We start from the raw sequence: 15,875 nt of genomic DNA on the forward strand, positions 1-15,875 counted from the left end.
GGGTTACCCCCCCACTTGCAGTCAGTTGCAGGATCTGGGTGTGGCGTGTGAGGACAGCAGCCCCCGCAGGGAGGGTGGTGACCAGGAAGGGCACAGGGTGTGGGTTTGCATTCCAGCCCTGCTATTTGCTTTGTGACTTTGGCCATGTGACCCTACATCTCCAAATTCTGGCTCTTTTCTTAAAAAGCCTATTTATAAAACTTGCTTTAGACTCAGGGTGGTGTTCAACAATGGAAAAAACGGCCCACAGAAACACGCTGCCCACAGCCAAGGGCTGTCCTGGAGCCACTTCCCAGTGGGCGGTGGCCTTCCAACCCCCGCGTGACTCCTACCGGGGCCCAGACAGCTGGCATTCCAGTGCCACTGAGCTGCTGGGCTGGTGAAGCAGCTTCACTCTGGCTCTCCCAGGCCCCACCCTCCCTCAGCAACTGGAAATACCCTCCAGGCAGCAGCAGACATGAGGGACACCCCCTCCTCCAATACCTCCCCTTAGCTTCCGAAACCGCTTAGCTGCCTCTTCCCGTCTCACAGGTAAGGGATGGGATCACCAGCTATGTGCACCCCGAAGCTCAGGGGGAACGGCTCCAGTGGAGTGGGCAGATGGGTCAGGCTGGCTCCCTGCCTGTTCCTGAGTGCAAGCTGACAAGGCATGACCAGCAGGTGAAGGGGCCGAGCAGGCTGCAGGTGGGCCCTGGCAGCAGCCACTCAGGTTAGGAGTCAAGGTGGAATTTATTGGCCCCTGACCCCTCCCCATCTTAGCTGGGCCAGGACTGGGACAGAGATGTGACACAGCTGAGCCCACACACAGCAAGGACAGATGCCCCCCCCCAGGGGAGGACGTGGTATGGGGAGACATGGGTGCTCCGTCCCAACATCTTGCTGGACAGGGGGATGTTGGGGCCCATATGGGATCTTCTTGTACCCCAGAACTGGGAGCAGGCCAGGGGTAAGCGAGGTGGCTTTGGGTTGGCATTCCCATCACTCACTCAGTGCCCACCACTGCCCATGCCCACTTGGCGGGCTGAGTCTGGGAGCCTCCGCCTTGGTCCCATTGCCAAGCTCTCTGTTCTCCCCCACTTGGGGCAGGATCACTCCCTGCCCTGTCTGACTCGAGACACTGTCCAGAGGAGGGCCTTTCTGGCCTAAGAGATGGAGCCTGCGTAGGAGGCTTTCACGGAAAACCTCCATAGGCTGGCAGGCAGGGAGGCGGCAGTGAGTCCCTTGGCAGTGGTGGGGGGAGGGGTCAGCACCTTAGGGTGGAGGTGCCAGGCCCAGCTTGCTTTGGTCTGGCCTCGCCCAGAATCCTCAGAGGGATGTGGAGGGGGGCAAATCACAGCTTTTCTTCGCCCGCCTGGATGCGGGTGTAGGCCTGCTGGTCAAGGGGAACATAGCGGCCCTGGCGAGCGTCCAGGTAAAACAGCAGGTCTTTCACGACAGCCGGGTCGAAGCCCTCCTTCCGCAGCTCTGTCTTAAGGAGTTTGTAGGTCCCTGAGGGAGAAGAGGACTTAGCGCGGAGACCAACACTCCCAGGCACTTGCCCATTGCCATTGAGGCAGGGAAGAGAGGAGGGCGGGGGCAGAGGGCACATCTCTGGCCAGGGGGCAAAGACCAGTCATCGCTAGCCCACTTGGTCACAAACAGCAGGGGGCGTGGGCCTGAGTGGCTGCATTAACCCTCCCAACTTGCCCCCCAGCAGAGGAGTGGCTGCTTAGGGGCAGTCCCCAGCAGGATGCGGAGTAGAGCGCCTGGTGGGCTGAGGTGTGCCAGGCTGTCGAGGCAGGAGCTCCGGTGCATTTTCTGGACCCCAAGATACATGAATGTTGGCATCTCTGTGTCCCTGGTACCACTTCGCAGCTTTGTGGAGTGGAATGGCTTGTGGGCCACATACTTCCCGCTCCATGGTGCTCAGCAGTGTGTCAGGGCCTGTGCCACATGGCACAGCACCCAGTGGCAGGGCCGGCATCTGGCAGCAACAGCTTCCAGAAGAGGGCCAGACCCCCGCCTCGTGTCACTTGGCTAGAGCTGTAGCCTTCCTGCAGAGCTGGGTGCAGCCAGCCCATGAGCTGCCTTGACCACAGCCTGTGGTGGCAGGTGGTGGGGGAGAGGGGTGGCCTGGGACTCTCCCTTCCTGCCCTCCAGGAGTGCCCTGGGATCAGGTTGGTCTTGGGAAGGGGGTGTGGTAGGTGCAGCACCTGCATTCACTGTCACCAGGAGCCATAAATGTATTCAATTAAGCAAAATGACCTAGAAGACCCTGCAGGCAAAGTGGCTGCCTGAAGCCCCTGGGCCCAAGCCAGAGCGGCACTGCTTTGCTCTGCATGAGGCTGTCTGAAACCAGAGATCACACAGCCTCCAGGCCCCTAATGGGCGGAAGTCAAAGGTGGCCGTCAAAGCCATGGGCCTGGCACCTGTGTTCCATTCAAGTCCTGGGACCTGCTGCCTCAAGTTCCCCTAGAAGGACAGGTGCCCACTACTGCACAGTGCCCCCATCAAGGTGACCAAGCCACAGGAAGGGGCTGCACAACAGGGTAGGCCAGGAATGGGCAGAGAGGGCTGGGGAGGGGAGGGGCTGGTGCCTGGCCACTTCCTGCCCCCAGCCCTCCAGAGGAACTCCGGAGAGCCCTCAATTGGTCGGGAGTGGACGGATGGCCCTGGCTTGCCACGTAACTGCAGCTCAGGCTCTTCTGCCTGGACAAGCACAACAACCCTCCCTCGCCTCCCTGCTGGGTCTGTTCTCCTCAACATGTAGTATCCAACCATCTCCGAGGACTCCCCCTCAGTGTCCCACACCTCAGTGGCTCCCCCTCCCCCATGCTGCCCCACAAGGCCCTGGAACTCTGGGGGCCTGCTGGCCTGTCCCTGGCATGTGCCTGCCCCACATGTAGCTCCAATGTTGGGGGGGTATCCTTTCATGCCTTCCTGCTTGCTTCCCGCCCCTCCATGCCATCACCATGTTCATCCAGGTCTCAGGGGACTATGTCCACCTGCCCTGTGTTCCCTCCATCTTGGGAATTCCTTGTCCTATGGCTGCTTCCTGTTCACCTCTACAAGCTTCCCAAAAACTCATGCTTACACTGATGGATGGGGACCCCACCAGGCCAGGGTGTCCCTGTGAACACAGGGAGGTCAGCTTATTGAGCACAGGGGAGGGCAGCAGGAAAGGCTCACAGCACAGCTGCCTGGGGGTCTCTGGGGGGCAAAGGGCAGGAGCGCGGCCCAGGAGCAGAGAGCCAGGGCAGGGAAGGGACGCACCTGTCTTGTGCAGCTCGGGCAGGAAGCGCAGGAAGATGGGGCGGGCGTACAGGGGCAGTTCCTTCTCAAGTACTTGTGCGAAGTGCTCCAAGTCGCAGGCGCCAACAGGGCTGGCAATGGCCGCCATTCCAGCCCGGCCCTCAGTGCCTGCCACCAACAAGGAGGACAATGAGTGGTTGGCAGCACCCCTGTGGTGCCTCCCCGCACGCACCAGCCCCAACACCTACCAGGCACCTCGACGCCGTACACCGCCACGTCGGCCATGTCCAGCAGGCGGCTGAGCGTGCCCTCCACCTCAGTCGTGGAGACGTTCTCCCCTTTCCAGCGGAACGTGTCTCCTGTGCGGTCCCGGAAGTACACATATCCGAGCTCATCCATCACCAACACATCACCTGTGGCAGGTGAAGTGGGGCTGGCACCAGTTCGGCCCTTGGCGCAGAAGCCTGGGCCAGGCAAGTCTCGCAGGAGCCACAGGGCAGGGACTAGGAAAGCCCAGCATGGTGCTCTCTGCAGGTGGTGGAAGTCCCCCTCCCGCTTGCCTCAGGAAAGACAAGGCGAGGAACCCACCAGAGAGGTAGGCCTGGTCCCCCTTCTTAAAGACGTCCTTGGCAATCTTTTTGTTGTTGGCACTCTGGTTGAGGTAGCCATCGAAACGGCGCAGGGGGTCTTGCTGGATGATGCGGCCCACCAGCTGGCCTGGCTCGCCTACGGGCAGGGAAGGCAAGGTCAGATTTCTGAGAGGTGGGAGCTGGTGCCATGGCACCTGCGACACTGGCATCCCATATGGGTGCCAGTTCTGGTTCCAGCTGCTCCACTTCCAAGCCAGCTCCTTGCTAATGAACTTGAGAAAGCAGTGGAGGATGACCCAAGTGGTTGGGCCTCTGCACCCACGTAGGAGCCCTGGATGAAGCTCCTGGCTCCCAGCCATCCAAAGAGTGTATCAATGGATGGATGAACTGTCTCTCCTGGAGTGTTTTTCTCTGTCTTGCAAATAAATGAATTAATTTAAAATTAAATTAAAAGGAAAAATAGGGGCCCGGCATGGTAGCCTAATGGCTACCTTGCATGTGCTGGCATCCCATATGGATGCTGGTTTGTGTCCTGGCAGCCCCACTTCCCATCCAGCTCCCTGCTTCTGGCCTGAGAAAACAGTCAAGGATGGCCCAAAGCCTTGGGACCCGGCAACCGTGTGGGAGACCTGGAAGAAGCTCCTGGCTTTGGATCGCCTCAGCTCTGGCCATTTTGGCTACTTGGAGAGTGAACCAGTGGTTGAAGATCTGTCTCTCCTTTATTCTGTAAAAACCAGACTTTGCTGTAACAATAAATAAATCTTTTTTAAGATTTATTTATATTATTACAAAGTCAGATATACAGAGAGGAGGAGAGACAGAGAGGAAGATCCTCTGTCCGATGATTCACTCCCCAAGTGAGCCACAATGGCCAGTGCGCGTCGATCTGAAGCTGGGAACCAGGAACCTCTTCCAGATCTCCCACACGGGTGCAGGATCCCAAGGCTTTGGGCCGTCCTCAACTGCTTTCCCAGGCCACAAGCAGGGAGCTGGATGGGAAGTGGAGCCGCCGGGACTAGAACCGGCGCCCATATGGGATCCCAGGACGTTCAAGGTGAGGACTTTAGCCACTAGGCCACGCCGCCGGGCCCAATAAATAAATCTTTAAGAAAAACAAACAAACAAAAAAATAAGATCTGTGTGAAGTGGCCTGTCCACCTGACCCTGGCAAGCACAGGGGCCTTTCTGACCTGAGGTGACTCCTGCTTGTCATTGATGTGCCCTAGGCCCCAACTCCCAGCCAAGCAGCTCCCACGGGCAGCCCTCAGGGACGTCTGCTCACTGAACAAAGGGAAACTGGAACCAACAGGGCACTTGGCCAAACTCCCTGGGGACAGGTGAACGACGCGCCACTGCTGTGCCAGTCACAGAGCTCTGCACACAGGCCAGGGGCTACAGAACTCCCCACACACACAACCAATACCAGCTGGAGGCAGGGCTGGGGGGACAGCCGCCTAGCATCTTGGTGCAGCAGCTTAAGCTGCCACCTGCAACAAGAAGCCGGCATCCCATGACTGCCGGTTCCTGTCCTGGCACAACCATTTCCAATCCAGCTCCCTGAATGCACCTGTGAAACTGGCAGAAAATGGCCCAAGTACTAGCGTCCCTGTCACCCACATGGGAGACCTTGATGGAGCTCCAGGCTCCAGGCTTTGGCCTGGCCCAGACCTGGCTACTGCAGCTATTTGGGAAGTGACCAGTGGATGGAAGATCTCCCTCTTCTCTGTGTAACTTCGCCTTTCAAATAAATAAATAAAATGGATCTTGAAATGGATACTCTGGAGCCCTAAGAACAAACCTGACTGCAGCTCCCTGCTCTGCATGGGGCCAATCCATCCCCACTGGCCTCCCTTGAGCCCCAAGTGCCTCCTGGGGCCCACCTGGCTGGCAGGGAATGCAGACGCCATCCGGTCCCCGGATCAGTTCCATGGTGTCCTCATTGACGCGGACCAGTCGGATTGGGTACACAGAGGATAGGATGCGGCTGTTGAAGCCACAGGCACCCACCTGTGAAGGACAAGGCTAGAGGTCTCCCACCATGGGCCACGGGGTGGGCAAGGGCGGGGAGGGTGGCCCACTGCTGCCCTGGCCAGCTGCCCTCCCGCGGTCAGGCCTGGTAGAGGCCTTGCCCATCTTTAGTCTGGGCCACACCTGGCTGTCAAAGTTGCCCAGGCTGCAGTTGCACTCAGTGGCTCCGTAGAACTCGGCCACCTGGGGGATGCGGAACCGGCTGGAAAAGTTGGTCCAGATGGACTGCCGGAGGCCGTTGCCCAGGGCCATGCGCACCTGGTGCTGGGTCTCAGCCTCTCGCTCGGGCTGGTTCAGGAGGTAGCGGCATAGCTCACCGATGTACTGCACGATCTGGAGGGGGTGGGGGGACTGGGCATGAGATGAGGCTCCTGGGGTTGCCCTCTGCCCATCCCAAGGGGCCTTCTACTGTGACCCACTGGAACGTGACCCAGAGGAATGACACCCTTGCAGCTGTGGCAGGGACCCGAGCAGACACCACAGGCCCCACCCCCTTCACTCACCGTGCAGTTATACTTGATACAATCGTCCCAGAAGCGAGAGGCTGAGAACTTCTTGCGGATCACCACGGTCATGCCGTGGATGAGGCACTGGCCAATTCCCACGATGTTCCCTGAGGGCACAGAAGGGTCCTGGAGGCGAGGGGGACAGAGACCATGCCCCTAGAGCCTCCTCAGAGCCCGGGGCTGCCTCCTTGGGACCAAGGACTGCCTCCTGAGCCCTTCCCCCAGGTCTCTCCATCTGTGCTGTCCCACCTACCGTTGCCAAAGCTGCCTCTGTCCCTCTCAGACCTTTCACGGCTCCCCAGTGTGGAACTGGCCCCAGGCCCCAAGCTGCCAGGTAACTAGGCAGCCTTCTGAGGTCCCCACCTCCCCTGTGCTGCCCTTCTGTTCCCTGCCCCTCTTCCACTTACCACGTCATTTCCTATGTTGGAGTAGGATAGGTTTCCATCACTTACCCAGCCTCAGACATCCCCCATAACTCAGAAACAGGCACTCAGTTTGATCCAGCTGTGTCCCCCCTAAGCCCACTACCGTCAGACATCCAGGCCTGCACACATTGGGATGTGGACAGTGCAGAAACCCTGCAGGACTCTGTCACATACTCTGGGCTGGTACGGTCACCCAGGCTGGGACCAGCTAAGGAGATGGAGGTGGAGGCAATGGTCATGTCTGGATATGAACTCAGACATCACCCCCAAGCTCCTAAGTCTCTTTGGCAACACACCACCAACAAGAACTCTGTGTGTGTGTGTGTGTGTGTGTGGAGTCCCAAGTTCCCAGGGGTACTGGAGGTGGACAGGGACCCAGGGTTACCTGCTGAGTGGTAGAGGGGCAGGCAGTCATAGATGATGTCGTTGGGCCGCATGCGGAATCCGTAGTATACCAGGGCGGCCATACGGTAATACCTGGCCAGGCACAGGGCAAAACACCAGGTGAGCGTCCCTCCTCCTGGGAGAAGGACCCACCTGGTGCACCTGTTCCTTACCTGCTGTGTACCACAATGGCAGCTTTGGGCATTCCCGTTGTGCCGGACGTGTAGATGTAGAAGAGCTTGTCTGAGGACAGACACAAGTGTTTGCAACCAGGGCAGCACTGGACACCCGGGGACACGTGAGCCACCACCACCAGAAGTGATTAGAGCCCTGGCTTAGCCCCAGGACTTGACCCCCTGTATGTTCTTGAAGCCCTCAAAGCTACTCCATTAAGCTGGCTCTGCAACTGTCCCCAGTGTCACATCACGGGAAACGAGGCCCAGAGTGCAAGGCAGGCACCCAGGTTCATACAAGGGCAGCAGCTGAACTGGCACAGGAACCCAGACCTGGCTTGTCAGCCCTGACACTGGGGCGCCAGGTAATGCACGAGCTGTGAGGCTTCATGGGGAGAGGAGAGAGTCGAGCTCAGGGACCCAGGAGGCTGCAGTGCCGAGGCGAGCAGGAAGAGGCCCAGCAAGGCATCCTTACAGCTGGAACCGAGCAGGGTCCTACACTGACCAGGTGAGCATCCAGAGGGTCTTGCCCCTCACCTACTCCCCAACCTTCACCCTCCCCCAGCCAGAATTCTTATGGAGCAGTGTTTCAGGGTCCACACGGCCTCACTGGTGCCAGGCACCAGGGAAGCCTGCTCCACAAATCAAAGTGCTAGAGCTGCCATGCACTTAGCTCTGTGCCCGGCACATCACACATGTCACAGGGACCCCAGAGTCCCAAGGCTGCTGTCCAATTTTCCCAGATGGGAAAAGGCAAGGGACATGACTGGTCCCAGACATGTGGCAAACTTGCACAGGAACCCAGGCCTTCTGGCCCTGAGGCCAGCACTCCATCCCTGGCTCTAGAATCTTCTGTGTGAAAGGAGGCTCACCTGTGAAGCCCTTGTCAGGGCGACTGGGCAGGTGCCTGGGGGCAGCCTCCAGCAAGGGGTCCAGGTGTTCTGTGCCAGCGGGCACGGCACTGGGTTCCCAGGAGCCGGAGCACAGCAGGCTGAGGGAGGGGTCCAGGCTGGGATGGATTTCACACACAGCTGCAGGAGAGAGGTGGCACTCAAAAGGAAGGCCAGGAAGCCCTGGGCTCCCAGGAGCTGACTGTGCCAGAGCAGACCATGGGGCTGTGCGGCCTGTGGAAGCCGACTGTGCCAGGGCTGGCCATGGGGCTGGGGGGGCCTATGGAAGCCGACTGTGCCAGAGCAGACCATGGGGCTGGGGCAGCCCCTGGGAACTCAATACTGACAGCAACAAGACATCTCTCAGCTGCTGGCCACCACTCCAAGGCCGCATCACGTGCCATACCTCCAGGAAGGAGGTGGAGACACTCTGCCCGTGTGACAGATGCAACAACCGAGGCCCCAAAAAGGGAGAGAGTTCTTCTCACATTAAGGTTTGCGCCCGTCTACCGCTTTACGCGACTCTGGGGAGCAAAGGGGCACAGCGTGGAAGACGGGAGGGAGGGCCCTACCTACCTGTTCCCACTCTCCCACCAAGCTACCAAGGCCTGGCTGGCCTGCTTGGGCCCCTCTCCCCTCCCCCAGCACCCCCTTCCTTCTTCCTTTTCAACATCTCACAGCCATAGCAGTGAGGGGGCAAAAAAGAGAGGCTGCAGGCAAGCCCGGGCCCCGGACCCAGCACAGCCACTTAACACCTCCAGAACCTTGGCCCATCACGCTTGGCACCCTTAAGCACCCACAAAATATAGTCTGTTCTCGGCTGCTTGGTAAAGCACCAAGATCAGCATCTCTGGGTGCCCCATGAGGGCAACAAAGACCCCCAAGCACCATGAGCAATCTGGTGTGGACGAGGTGGCCACAGCATGCTGCCATTGGGGCAGCCTCTCGGCTCGTGCAGCGTGCAGTGGGTGCCATGGGGCAGCGAGCAGAGGGTCAGAAAATCCGTAGCCTTGTGCAGCACCTCCAGCTTCTGGGTGGCCAGGAGCCCCAGGGACAGGCCCCCTCCCCACTGATCACCTGGCTTCTCCCGGCTCAGCCCGTGGGGCTTACCTGGGGCCATCTCGCTGCCAAAGATGAGGACCCGTGCACGGGAGGTGGTGAGGCAGTGGCGCAGGGCATCGCGCCGCAGGTTGGTGTTGATGAGCGCCGCTTCCACGCCCAGCTTGGCCATGCCCAGCCACAGGCCCACGAACTCGTTGCGGTTCTCCATGAAGAGGGCAGCCACTTCGCCTGAGGCCAGGCCCCGGGCCTGCAGGAAGTTGGCCACGCGGCTCGAGTAGTCATCTAGCTGGCGGAAGGTCCAGTGAGTGTCGGTGCCCTCGAAGATCAGGGCCGTTTTGTCGGGCTGGCGCCGGAGGGTAGCAGCAAACAGCACGGGCACAGTCGCCCGCTCCTGCAGGTACCGCCGCACCTTCGCCTTCACTCTCAGGAGCACCAGGCCACCACTGTGGAGGGGACAGGCAGGGAGTGACGCTGCTGGAGCAGAAAGCCCTGCCCAGGTCTTCGTCCCCTGTTCCCTCTTCCACCCAATGAGCCACATCACTCTCCCTCTTACCATGCAACCACACGCACGCCCAGTGCCATTGCCGGGCACAGAACCTGAGGAGGTTGTGGTGCCACGGTCTGCCCAGGGCTTCTTCGCAGGGCACATGGTGGCTGAGCGGAACTCTAAAGCCCAAGCTTCAGCTCAGGGACCCTCTCAAGCTGCAGCTCCACCCTGAGCCTTCTGGGGCCCCATCCCCAAGTTCACCAGACTCTGCCTTTGGCACTTCCCATTGCACCAGGCATGCCAGACTTGGGCCTGGCACCATGGCTCAATTGGCTAATCCTCCCTCTTTAAGCACCAGGATCCCATATAGGCACTGGTTCGTGTCCTGCCTGCTCTACTCCCTGCTTATGGCCTGGGAAAGCAATGTCGAGGACGGCCCAAAGTCCAGGGACCTTGCTCCACATGGGACACCCGGAAGAAGCTCCTAGATCGGTGGCCATTACAGCCATTCGGGGAGTGAATCAACGGATGGAAGATCTTTATCTCTCCTTTTCTCTGTAAATCTACCTTTCCAATAAACATAAATATATATACAGAGAAGGAAAGACAGAGAGGAACATCTTCTGTCCGATGGTTCATTCCCCACGTGCCCGTAACGGCTGGAGCTTAGCCTATCCGAAGCCAGCAGCCAGAAGCTTCATCCGGTTCTTTTATGCAGGTGCAGGGTCCCAAGGCTTTGGGCCATCCTTGACTGCTTTCCCAGGTCACAAGCAGGCAGCTGGATGGGAAGCGGGGCCGCTGGGACTAGAACTGGTGCCCACATGGGTTCCCAGTGTATCAAGCCAAGGACTTGAACCGCTATGCTACCACACTGGGCCCAAACATAAATATTTTTTAAAAGAAAAGACAAAAGAAAGGCCAAGCCTGCTGCTGCCTTATTCTTTCTCGCCCAGAAGCCCCGCTGCGCAGGCCCGTCCTGTCCACCAGCCTGTTCCCCAGTTCCACAGTGACCCCTCGGCCCCTGTGGACTCCTCCAATGCCCCACAGGCACACTCAGCTACACCTGCTGTCTCCCAGGGTGGCTCTGGTTCCCCAAGCTGGGCCCAGGCCCTCCTCTTGCTCCACCCTCCCGTCATTCCCTGAGGCTACTCAACAACTCCACCCCCCCTTTTTTAAGTTATCTTTGCAATGACATTTTTATTTGCTTTCAATTTCACAGATCTGAAAGGCAGCCAGATTTGCCTTGTCGATAGTTCACCTCCCAAACAAATGTCCACGAAAGCCAGGAGCTCGGACTGAGTCTCCTACATGGGTGGCAAGATCCCAAGTCATTGAGCCATCAGTTGCTTTCTTCCAGAAGGCTGGGTCAGCAGCGGAGACGGGATTCGAACCCTAGCCCTCCAACATAGGATGCGAGTATGCCAAGCTGCATCTTAGCTGCTGCACCAATGACCTGCCCCTCGATGCCTCCTGTCTGTAATCAGTTCAGAGTGACAAAGGCTGAGCCACCTCTCTGGGCATGGCTCGCCGAGTAGGCACTACGACCCAGGGTGAGTGGGGCTGCTAACTCCAGTTTTGTCTCCCTGTCCAGTCCCAGCCTCCCCTCAAAAGCCCAGTGCCCAGCAGGGAGCAGATGGCAGCAGACATCAACTTGGGGCCCTCCAGGCTCCGCCCCATGGCAGGGTCTCCTCCCCCACCTGGGCTCCTCTTCCTCTTCCCAGAAGCTACAGGGCATCCTCATGCCTCCTGCTGTCACAACTGCTGTCTGACACATCTCAAAGTCCTGAGCTTGCCCCAGACCAAAGGACTTTGCCATGGGAACAGACTTTGACCTTGGAGATACAGGTATCAGGTATGACCTGCCACGGAAAGAGTGTGGGGCAGCCCCGGTGCCCTGGGCCAGCCACAGGGGAGATTTGGGGGATTACGAGAGCCCCCAGGAAGGGCTGAGCCAGGAGGTACTCACAATAGGTCCCGTCGGATGGTTTTGACGAAGACTCGGATGAAGCGCCAGCCGCCAGAGCCCAGGTAGAGAAGTAGAAGGGAAAATCCCACCTGTGTCCAGGGCAGCTTCAGCACCAGCCTGGAGAACACCAGCACCCCGACCAAAGACGCTCCGAGCAGCATCGTGACCTGTGGGGAAAAGGGGTCCAGAGAGTTAGGCAGTTCAGGCCACCAGCTCACAATGACCCCACAGGGAGTGGGGTGACTGCTGAGACGGGAACCCCCGCTCTCCTTGACACCCAAGGGGCTTGAAGCGTGGCCTCGGCCTCCACGCCTCATCCAGAAAGCTCCTGGAGATGACCATGGCAAGTCACACGACACCCCAAGGGGGCGGCTTCCTGGGAGAGGAGCCCACGGGAAGGGGCAGCGCCGTGCCTGGGCCGGCCGACAGGGGGCGATCGAGCCAGCAGGTTAGACCTGCGGGAGTCCGAAAGGTGACTGGGGGGGGGGGAGTTGGACGAGAAAGAGGGTCGGGCAGGTGTCCCCCTCTTCCGCATCAGAGACACGCAGCTCAGTCTTGGGGGTCGGGGAGCGCGCCTGGGGTCGCGGAAGAACTTGACTGTGCCTCACGCGCTAGGCTGAGATTAGGAATCTCGGATTCGCTCAAAGGGGTCGCCTGCTGGACCCGGTTTTTCTTAGATTTTCCTATTCTTGGGAGGAGCTGAAGGTCAAGGTTGTGGACAGCTTCCCCCCACCCCAGCCAGGGTAAGAACGTGGGCGGGCCCAGAGGATGCCTTCCCGGACCACCTCGCCGCTCCCTCCTCCCAAGAAGCAAAAGTCCGGGAGCGGCGGAGGCTAAGTGAACATCCCCATCCCCAAAGACGGGGTCGCTGAGGTCCTCAGCAGACCTCTCTGCCTCCCACGCTGCCCACCGGAGCAGAGGGACGGGCAGGTAGTCACCCGACCCGGGATGCTGGAGGATGGGGGGCGAGGCGAGGAGCGCAGAGGGAGCCCCGAGTGCAGCGGGCGGACCTCGCCCCTAGGTCTAGCAGAGAGCCCCCCGCTGCGGGGCACAGAGCGGCAGGTCCCCGCCACGCTTCCCGACCACCACCATCACCACCGGCCCCGCCTCGGCTCACCCGGCGTCGGCTCCGCCGTGCGGCGGCGCCCCGTCCCGATGCGGCCCGGCTGCGGCAGCGGAGTGGGGAGCGCCGGGGGCATCAGCCGCCCCTGGGCGCACAGAGCCGGGTTTGAGGCAACGTTCTACGCCCGGCCGGGCCGGCCCGCCCGCTCGTCCGTCGTGCTCCTCCCCCGCCCGCCTCCCGCAACCCCAAACCGGCCGTGCCGGCCACAGCGCCGCCTCCCGCGCCTTCCCCGCGGCGAGGAGAGGCGAGGAGAGGCGAGGAGAGGCAAGGAGAGGCGAGGAGAGCCCCACAGCCGCAGCGCTGCGCTCGCGGCCCCCAAGCGCCCCAGCCGGCACCGCGCGCGCGACGGCCTCGTGCCGCGCGGCACGCTGGGACGCGTAGTCCGCACCACGCAGCCACGCCCGGCCTCCGGGGCTGACAAGGAGCCTCCCCGCATCCCCTCGTGAGCCAGCGTGAGGGGTGCGGGGGCACCCTCGCCAGCACCGCCAGCCTACGATTCGGAGGCTGCCCCCAGACTGAGGCAGAGGTTTAGCCAAGGCCCGGCGCCACGCCCAGAGGAGCGCCAAAAAGGGCGGGTTCCGACAGAGGAGTGATTTGGAGGAGTTGCTTCAGCAACCGGCTCTGTGGCGCAATGGATAGCGCATTGGACTTCTAGCTAAACCCTGGGGTGGTGATTCAAAGGTTGTGGGTTCGAATCCCACCAGAGTCGAATTTTGATGCCCCCCCCCCGCTTCTACGGCCACTCCATACCTTAAAGAGGATCCTGAAGATCTGTGGCTGCTGTGGCTGCCCTGTCACTGCTGCCCCGGACTATGCTCCTTGCATAGTCATAAACGTGACCTCTGAGGTTGCTGGCCCGCTGGCATCTTGCCAGCCGTTTGGAGGTTCTTTGGTTAACTTTAGCCTATGGGTCATTCTGGAAACCTGCGGAAGATCCTATAAATCTACAACCTTGTCTTTCTCACCATCTGCCCGGGTCTGGGCCACAGGCTAGATGCCCATCCCTCTGAGGGCCGCAGGCCTCTGAAAACCTGATTGCTTGATAAACCAGACATACTTGGTGGCCACAGTTGCCACGGTCCTTAAATAGATCTCATAGCCCAGTCCACATGTTCAGAGGGTGGATGGGGGAGGGGGGATTCCAGGTCCTATTTATAGGGATCTGAGATGAAATTCTGATGTGGTCACAGATGCCACATTCTGGAGGCAGTGTGGGGCAGCGGTTACTCACACAGGTTATGGGCAACCCACAGAACTTGGCTCGGCTTCTCGGATGAATTTCACAGTGGCAAAAGGCCAAGTGATACTGAGACGCAGAAAGAAAGAGAGAAATATTCCCTTGACAGGATCATTCCCCCACATGCCCACAACAGCCATGGCTGGGCCAGGTTGGAGCCAGGAGCTAGGAACTTCACCAGGTCTTCCTAGTGAGTGGTAGAAACCTAAGTACTTGGGCCACCACCTACTGCCTCCCAGGGTGTGCGTTAACAGGAAGCCGGGTTAGAAGCACAGAAAGGCTGGGACTCAACATGAGCACTCTAACATGGGAATGTGGGCATCTCAATTAACAGTTTAACCTACTGTGCCACAAAGCTGCCTCTCTGTTTCTTATTATTTATCACATGAAAAGAGGGTTGGGTGTGGAGCCTCATTTGACATGGTGAGACACGTGTTTATTGTTGTAGCTTACAGTTTCATTGGCCAGGTGGCTCATCCAAGATCTGAGTCTAGATAGATCATCTCTGATTTTTTTTTTAATTATTATTATTTTTGGTGATGATTACATGGTTGACCACGGTGGCAAAAAGTGGGTGAAATCGTTGTTTCCAAATTTTCTATTTCTTCTTGCCTCTGGGGGAAGGGGAGAGATAAAGGGGGAAGCCACACCCAGCCTCCCAAATGTCCCAGTGCCCAGGGATGGGGACCCACCACCCAGTATCAACCGAGGGTCCCGCTGTACTGCATGTTCTGAGGGATCTGGCCAAGTGGTTTGGATAGTTCTGAAATGCTGGCGATTTCGCCTATCCAAGGGTGAGACAACCCTCTCCACGTTCATTGGCTGACATAGTCAACCTCAAGCTTCCATTCAGCCACATTTTTGCTGTCAACGTTTGCTGGGGTAGTTGTTCAATTTACTGTTCTCTTTTCTCTGCAACAGTACCACATGGGCTGCCATATTCGCCATGTGCATCACGGCCTACGTCCACTGCTCTCCCTTTTTCACTCACAGGCAGGTCAAAGGACCAGCGCCAGGTGATCCAAGCTCCGCCAGATCTCCTGCCCCTAGGGCTCATGAACCAGGCATCCACTGACCCCAGGCTGGCACGGCTCGCCTCACCTCAGCACCCACTATCATGTTGCACAGCCTGGCTCAGTCCAGCTCCTGGTGTGTGCTGCAGCCTAGTTCAGTACTGCACCCTGTCCTGGTTCTCAGATCTGTCAGTGGATGTTATGAACTGGCCCAGCCTGGTCTGTCCCCAGACCTGACCCACATGTATGTCGGTGGGTACTGTAACCTGTCATGGTCACGGCTGCTCCTTGATTTGGTTCTTGCATTCACCTACATGGCCTATGTCCCTACAAAGGAGTTTCCCAAGCTCTTCTGTCAGGTCTCCTCCCAGTGGCAGATCTCGCACACACCAGTGGGTCCTTGGCCCAAACTATTTTTGTCCACCTCTTGTCTTTGTGGGCTTGCTCAACCAGCCCACACCCATCCTGGTTCTTGGTGTTGGGTGTTGCAGCCCAGGCATACCTGGTCCATGCCCAGACTCCGCTTTCACGTGGTTCAGCGGGAGTCTAGACCTAGCCCAGTCCATTCTACACCCAATCTGGCCCCTATGGGTACCAGTGGGTGCTGGAGTCTAGCCCAGCCTGTCGCTCTCCAAACCCAGGCCACACCTGAGCTGAAGGAGGCTATCTATAGCCATGTCCAGCCCAGCCTGCTGCCCTCATTCTGGCTCACTGGTGGGAATCTCAACCCAGCTGGGGCATCTCCTTAGCTCCCCAGCCA

General features: G+C 59.1%; 1 protein-coding gene and 1 non-coding gene across 2 annotated transcripts; one reads left to right on the top strand and one right to left on the bottom strand.

Moving 5' to 3' along the window:
* Positions 1–862: 862 nt before the first annotated feature.
* On the bottom strand, positions 863–13,123 carry SLC27A4 (solute carrier family 27 member 4). Its single transcript, XM_058672556.1, has 13 exons — positions 12,860–13,123; positions 11,743–11,909; positions 9,338–9,732; positions 8,210–8,368; positions 7,338–7,407; positions 7,166–7,257; positions 6,353–6,462; positions 5,973–6,182; positions 5,702–5,828; positions 3,820–3,957; positions 3,480–3,644; positions 3,253–3,399; positions 863–1,488 (listed from the first exon to the last, which is right to left on the bottom strand). The coding sequence occupies exons 2-13, from the start codon at positions 11,901–11,903 to the stop codon at positions 1,331–1,333; spliced, it is 1,932 nt and encodes a 643-aa protein (XP_058528539.1). The 5' UTR covers positions 11,904–11,909; positions 12,860–13,123; the 3' UTR covers positions 863–1,330.
* Positions 13,124–13,482: 359 nt separating this feature from the next.
* Positions 13,483–13,574, top strand: TRNAR-UCU (transfer RNA arginine (anticodon UCU)). The gene is given in 2 exon segments: positions 13,483–13,519; positions 13,539–13,574. It is a non-coding gene; the product is annotated as a tRNA-Arg (tRNA).
* The last annotated feature ends 2,301 nt before the right edge of the window (positions 13,575–15,875 follow it).

Source organism: Ochotona princeps, chromosome 14 (genome assembly GCF_030435755.1).
Source record: "Ochotona princeps isolate mOchPri1 chromosome 14, mOchPri1.hap1, whole genome shotgun sequence".
Classification (NCBI taxonomy): Eukaryota; Metazoa; Chordata; class Mammalia; order Lagomorpha; family Ochotonidae; genus Ochotona; species Ochotona princeps.